At 32.8% G+C, this 7,346-nt stretch overlaps 1 protein-coding gene across 1 annotated transcript; it reads right to left on the bottom strand.

The window, feature by feature from the left end:
* Positions 1-2,552: 2,552 nt before the first annotated feature.
* On the bottom strand, positions 2,553-3,558 carry LOC108361743 (uncharacterized). Its single transcript, XM_017614473.1, has 3 exons — positions 3,440-3,558; positions 3,100-3,377; positions 2,553-3,019 (listed from the first exon to the last, which is right to left on the bottom strand). Exons 1-3 carry the CDS (start codon positions 3,556-3,558, stop codon positions 2,553-2,555), a joined length of 864 nt encoding a protein of 287 aa, XP_017469962.1.
* Positions 3,559-7,346: the final 3,788 nt, after the last annotated feature.

The following is a 7,346-nucleotide window of genomic DNA, read 5'->3' as shown; positions in this document are numbered from 1 at the left end:
ACTTTACATATGTACATATGTAATATATATATGTATAAATATCCATATAGATAAAAGGTATTTTAATTTCCTTTGAAACCGTAAAATTAAAATCATTTCAAAACATTTCGAAATATAAGCTCTTGAAAATAAAGGGCGAGCCACACCCACTTGTTCTCTTTTTCTAGCTCAAAGGGACCAATTCTTTACTTGATCCTGTATGATAATAGATCATTCGATACGCTTATGAGCCTAATTCCTTTATCAAAATTACTTACTTCGCTTTTTCTTTATTAAGGACTGTCGGAAGCGTTGAAATACCAGAAGTAGAAGATTTGTCAACAAGTTTCTTGGAAGGTATGGAGGAGCTATTGCCAGCAAATTCCACCATGGTGGAGGACTTGGATACTCAACCTTCATGTTCTTCGGGACGTTCAAGCGGAAGGGCAACTAAGCGACGCGCCGATGCCGAACTGAAGGATACTTTTGCCAAAGCAATGGAAGAATGCGTTGCCTCAGTATCTGACCTTGCCAAAGTGCCACAAAAAAATTCAACGTTCTCGCTTTTTGAATCCTTTGCTCAAAAAATAATAGATGCAAACTTATCCCAAGCCGATGTTAATAGAATAGAAGCAAAAATTATGTTGGTACTGCATGAGGAATTGGCGAAATGTTACAAATGAACTAGTAATAATATTTGGTATTAAATTGATTGCTGTACTTATAAATAAGTCGTGCAAATTCTTAGTTTTTTGTCTAAAAATTGTTTGTATAAAACATATTTTCAACAAAATTGAAAAGTAATACAATAAACTAGATTTATTTAAAATATGCTAAGTAATACATTTTAAAATTTTGCAAAAAATGTGTTTTATATAAACGATTTTTAGACAAAAACCTAAGAATTTCCACGACTTATTTATAAGTGCAGCAGTGAATTTAATACCAAATATTATAATTAATTCATTTGTAGTGCAACAGTGTATTTAATACCAACATATGAAATGTAGTTTAGTTTACTTATAACATTTCGCCAATTTTGAAGTTCCTATTTATTTGTCCAACAATATTTAATACAAAAATATTAAATATAATTTTCAGTTAATTTTTATTCAGTTTATTTATTTTGTTTTTAGTTTACTTGTATTTTTATAGTTATTAGTTTATTTATAACATATCAAATATACATAGTTATTGCCTTATTTATAAAAATTAGTAAAATTTGATGTACTGGCCGTGACAACGCGATAGCGCAGCAACATTTTGATCAGTTTTCGCTATTTTTTGTTTGTTTAATGCTCATTAATTTTCTATAAAAGGTACAGCTGTTTATTTAACAAATACCATATAAATCGAAATTTTAAACTTTGTAAAAAAACTATTAGAATTTCTAGAAAAATTTTTGGTATGCAATTTCATAACTTATTAAATTTTAGTATAATACAATGAAAGTTTTAAGTTTTTCAAAAATCACATTGATTTTGAGATCTTTTTTTTTTTTGACTGTATTCCATGTGATACGGTCAAAATAAAAATTATCTAGAANTTTTTGTTTGTTTAATGCTCATTAATTTTCTATAAAAGGTACAGCTGTTTGTTTAACAAATACCATATAAATCGAAATTTTAAACTTTGTAAAAAAACTATTAGAATTTCTAGAAAAATTTTTGGTATGCAATTTCATAACTTATTAAATTTTAGTATAATACAATGAAANTGGATATTTATACATATATATATTACATATGTACATATTTCGAGAAAAACGAAATACCAAAGTAATGCCATTTTTTATAAAGATTAACTATTACTACATTTATACCTTAGCTATTTGCAGTGAGNTGACTGTATTCCATGTGATACGGTCAAAATAAAAATTATCTAGAAATCTACTCGATTTTTTAAACACTTAAGACATTCATTTTATTATACTAAAATTTAATAAGTAATGGAATTGCATACCAAAAATTTTTCTAGAAATTCTAATAGTTTGTGGAATATTTTTATTTTTTTTGCAAAGTTTAAAATTTCGATTTATATGGTATTTGTTAAATAAACAGCTGTACTTTTTATAGAAAATTAATGCCTAGTGCGGGTGTTTATCCAGAAAACGAAGCCTAACCACTTAACTATAAGCAAAATATATATATGTGCATACATTTTGTTTATAGTTATGGGGTAAATATTTTTAGGCTCCGTTTTCTGCATAAACATCCGCAGTCTAGTAATGAACATTAAACAAACCACAAATACAGAAAAATTATCGAAATGTTGAGGTGCTATANGCTATCGTTTTGTCCCGGGCTGTACTTACATATTTATTTGACAAGAAGTGTATGAGTATGTTATAAATAGAATTTGAAATTAAATTAAATTTTAAATCAAATAGAAACAAATGAAATTGAATTTTAATAAGTACAGTGGTAAAAGATACAACACTGAAGACACGCTTAGCAACAAATCGGATGCGGCGTCCTGTATAAATGAAATAGATTGAGTATTATCGCAACTTTAATAAAGGGGAATAGTTAATCTTACCCCAATTATTAAATAGTATATCGGCCAGTGTGTCTCTACTCTAAATGCATCTGCACACGACCGCTTCGCTTGGGCGATTCTGCAAGAAGGCTGCCCAGCTTGGGATTCCCTCCAAGTCCCTGGCACCTCAATACCATTTTCGAGGTGGTCCACGAGTTCTTCATNCCTGGCACCTCAACACCATTTTCGAGGTGGTCCACGAGTTCTTCATTGAAATATCCACTCTTCTTATCGAGCATTAGATAGTTATGCAGCACAATTGTCGCTAACACAATTTTATCCACATTGTTTGGTGATGCGTAAATATTCGTGTGTAGAATTCTCCACCTGCTAGCCAAAATTCCAAATGAATTTTCAATATACACACGAGCAGGAGATAATTTTTTGTTGAAGTTGTCCTTTATAGCTGATAAGTTCCGGCCAGGATATGGACGCATCAAGTTGTGTTTCAGTGGGAATGCATTATCTCCCACAAAATAATATTGGAATGTTGTCTCTGTTCCTAAAATATTGAAAAATGTAATTAACAACAATATAAAAATATATGTACATATGTATATGTTTACGGAAAATTATAATTACCAGGAATTGCATTATCTGGCGGAATATTTAAGAGTCCTCTTAAAATCATTTTGCCAAATGAACTACGTGAAAAAATTCCACCATCACTCTCGCTTCCCATCGCACCCACGTCCACAAAAGTAAACGTGTAGTTGGAATCGCAGGCTGCCATTAGCACGATACTATACGTATTTTTATAATTGTAAAACAACGATCCGCTGCGTGCCGGGCAAACTATTTTTATATGTTTGCCATCGACCGCTCCATAACAATTCGGCATTCCCGTTTTAAAGTAAAACCTTTACGAATACAAAACAAAAGATTCAACTTCAACATGGAAGCCTAGATGGTCACTACAAACCTGTCTGATATTTGTTTCCATTCATGCTCATGGGGCTGAGCGACGTAGACGTCATGCAGTTCTGTCCATAAGGCATTGCAAGTATCGTAAACTATCTCCCTTACTGTCGATACCCCCATTTTGTGCGACCAGGAGAGGTATTGTGGGCTGCATCCTTGCGATAAGTAGCTAAAATGGACACATTTTTATTGAACCATTACGTTGCATTCGTGACTAAGATTACTTACACCAGTGTCAGTGCCAAGCGAGTTTCTTCATTTATTGGCGCTCTTCTTGAAAAACGCTGTAGTCTTTCTTTTATCAATGTCAAAAGAGTTTGAAACTTGGGAACACTCATCCTAGTGGCTTTGAAAAAGTGCTCCTCGTCCTCCAGCTTAAGTTGTTGAAAACATGTTCCATGGAACCCAAACTCATTCCTGGTGAGGTTTGCAGGACGCACCCACCACCTCCTTTTCAACCGCTTGCTCGCCTCGATGTACATCTCGTACATTGTGCTCATTATGCACATAATTTTTATTATCCGCAACAATCTTTCAATATTGGACATTCTTGCATGCACTCACAATTAAAACAAACGAAAACGAAAAGATTTTACTACAAAATTAATTTTATTATAAACCACAAAATGTCAACTAAAAACCGTTCCGGCGCAATAGTGTTTACCGTTCCCGTCGCAATTGTGTTTACCCGTCCGTAATTTCCCGACTGGAATGGATCAGCTGTTCGCCACCCGTCGGCCCGTTACCCGCTATCCGCTGCAATTCTGTTTACGGCATGAAACTTCAAAATTTCGAAATTTAAGGACGCTAATTTACTCAAAAGTGATACACCCCGGCTTACCATGCATCGGTATCTTTCGGAAAGGTGTGAAACATATATTTAATACTTGCGCCGGGTATCTAATGTACGGCTCTGCCCGAACTTAGACTTTCTTACTTGTTTATAATAATTTCAATTAGTGGAATCACGGACGATAAAGGTATCAGATTTGCTTAATTCCCGGGTGACCTCTTGGAAAGGTTCACCTGCAATGAATAGCTTGTAATTAGTTTTTTTATTAGTTAGCTGAGCTTGGCTTTTCCTAGTTGCAGGCAGTCAAGATTAATTAGTCACCGCTGTCGGTACCATAAGCCATCAAATCCGTTTTCTTGTTCCATTCCATGCGCTCAATGTGTTCGATATATTTTTTGAGGAACTTGTACAATGTTCGCATTCGCAAAAGCTCCGCATTGATTATTGCGAATGCCAAAGCGGATGCGAATGTTAAAATTTATGCGGAAGTTCCGCGGTTGCGAATGCTAATATTCGCAACAACCCATGTACATACATACGAACGCATGCACATTACTCACAACCAGTGCACGGACTTTACCACTTTATTGGTAGATCTACCAACGTTTTAACTGTTTTTTATTTTCTACCGTTTCTACCAACAAAGGCTAAAAATCTACCAATATTTTCCCGAAAGAAAGCAAAGAGATTTAAATGAACACCGTGTATACATTAGGCTGGGTCGATTTTGTTTGGGGGAAAATAAAAGTCATTTGACCGCATTGTAATAGTAATTTTATGATGTCTTAGGTCTAAGCCAATTGTTATTAGCCAAGAAAGATTAATTTAAAACGTATCTTTAGCCCGCGCAATTGAATCAAAGTGTATGAATTTTGAAAATGAAACTTTGGCTTGTAATATCTATGGAATGCGTTATTGTTATAAACAGGACGATATATCAAACTAAGGGCTATTAAATTTAGTACCTCACGTTCATTTATCATTTTTCAAATAAGTCTACGCGTTTTTAAGATATTAAGATAAAACTTACAAAAACTATAATTTTCCCATATGAATTTTCAATTCTTCATTATTTCAGCAGCCAAGTGAAAAATACCAAAAAGTGAGACGATATTTTTCAAACGTTTTAATGTTTTTGGATGTTTATATAATATCAAAATGACCATGGACTTGGTCACGCCGGTTTGGTCAGTTTTCAAGATTGTGGTGAATGAATATATTGTCAAAGATTAGGAATCGTTTGAATTAGGGTGAGAAATACCCATTTTAAGTCCATTTATGCAGTCTGGAAAACTGGTACGGAATGGTTTCATTAGGCGCCGAAGAGTCACATTTTTCGCATTGCCGTTATATAAAAGAAGGGGACGTGCAATAAGTGTTTAGATATACAAAAATATTTTAGTTAATTCCATTATGTGAAAAAGTGTCTGTAGGTAAATGCAATAGTATTTAACATATCCTGGGAAATCCTTTTGAGGACTCACCAATTGGACGATATTGCTTTGCACTCAGCTTGAACGAAAAAAGTCACTCCCTGGCACAGTTTTCTGTAATCCGGTTCTTTCATTTAGAAGATATTTATACAATTGAAGAGAATTTTTTTAGAAATAAACTGGAAATCCACTTAAGTTTTTCGATATAACTTTGGTAAATGTTACTCGGTCGATACTTAATAATTACCAAATTGAAGGCGAGACTTAATGTTACTGATTTATGATAATAATATAATGAAAATCGTTCAGATTATAAACCAATTATTTTAAAATAAAAAAAATTGTAAACACTTTTTTTTGTCATTTTGCTGTATTTGCAATTTTTAAATTGTATGCATAAACATAAGTAAACTAATTAGTGTTTCTAGAAGTTGTGCCTGTTCAGTGTTTCCATACTCATTTGCATAAACAAAATTTTCCGCGATGATGGAAAATAATGGCTATTCTGTTAGAGCAACCGAAATTGTTCCTAAATTTGCAAAAATTCGCAAACCATAGCTAATATTAAAAAAAGATTAGAATTTTTGGAACTAGCGATATAAATGCACGCCAGCAATATTAATGCTGTTCTTTACATCTTTTGACTATAGGCCAGCGCAATTATTAAGAGAACAATTAAAATTTTCTTGAAAATAGATAAGTTTGAGATTAACGATAAGCTAAAGTGCTGCGAGAAATGATATTTGACTTTATATTTTGCGATAACGGATTCATTATCTAATAATATGCACCAACCCTTTTTACTGAACCCAGAATTTTTAACAAGAATTGGTCTTATTCGACTAGTGTGCTGTGGGTCACTTGGTGGTCGATGCGCGGGCTCTCACAATTAAAATAAAATACTAATATTTTGCAGGCTTGTTTTGGACTTCATGATACAATATATTTTCACTATTACCAAGGGATTTGAGAAAAATTACATTTTCGACCCGCCCTAGTATACATATTTTATCCTGGAACATACCTAAAATAAACATGAGGAGTTAACTTTGACCATAACCAACTGTTTATGGAAATATTTCTCGTTTGCAATACGTTTTTTGTGGGAGACTGCCAAAGGAATGATGTGCAAACTTAAATCATTTCAAAACTAATTTTAATCAAACAATTTTGAAGTGCAGAGTAATAGTTTGTTTTATTGTAAAACAGGGCCAGAATCAAGACATCCGGGATCTAATCATATTCGAATCGGAATTTTCTTTACAGCTTTTGGTAGCGAATTCGCTTTTTCAGTTCAAAATGTATTAGAGAGAAAACAGCTGTCATTTTGTTTCATTCGATTTGAATCGTGTTTCATTCGATCACGGATGCCATGATTTGGGCCCACTTTTATGTACTACATATTTATACCTTTTTTGTTGAATATTTTATTGTTTTATAAAAAAATAACAATTTATTCCAAGCCGAATTCATATAATAAGGAGCAAAAGTACAAAAACAAAAATTCCACTAACAAATTTTACCCATAATGACAATAAGAATTACAACAAATACATCATTTTGACATTAAAAATCCCCAAGGCGAAAATTTAGCTGCTTTGGTAACACCATCTTACCTGAATTAGCTTTCATTTATCCTAAATGAGTAAAAACTATACAATAATTTTTCTTTTAAAAAAATC

Source organism: Rhagoletis zephyria, unplaced genomic scaffold (genome assembly GCF_001687245.7).
Source record: "Rhagoletis zephyria isolate East Lansing unplaced genomic scaffold, Rhagoletis_zephyria_1.1 Rzeph_scaffold_00833, whole genome shotgun sequence".
NCBI lineage: Eukaryota > Metazoa > Arthropoda > Insecta > Diptera > Tephritidae > Rhagoletis > Rhagoletis zephyria.
This window is presented reverse-complemented; position numbering and strand designations above follow the sequence as displayed.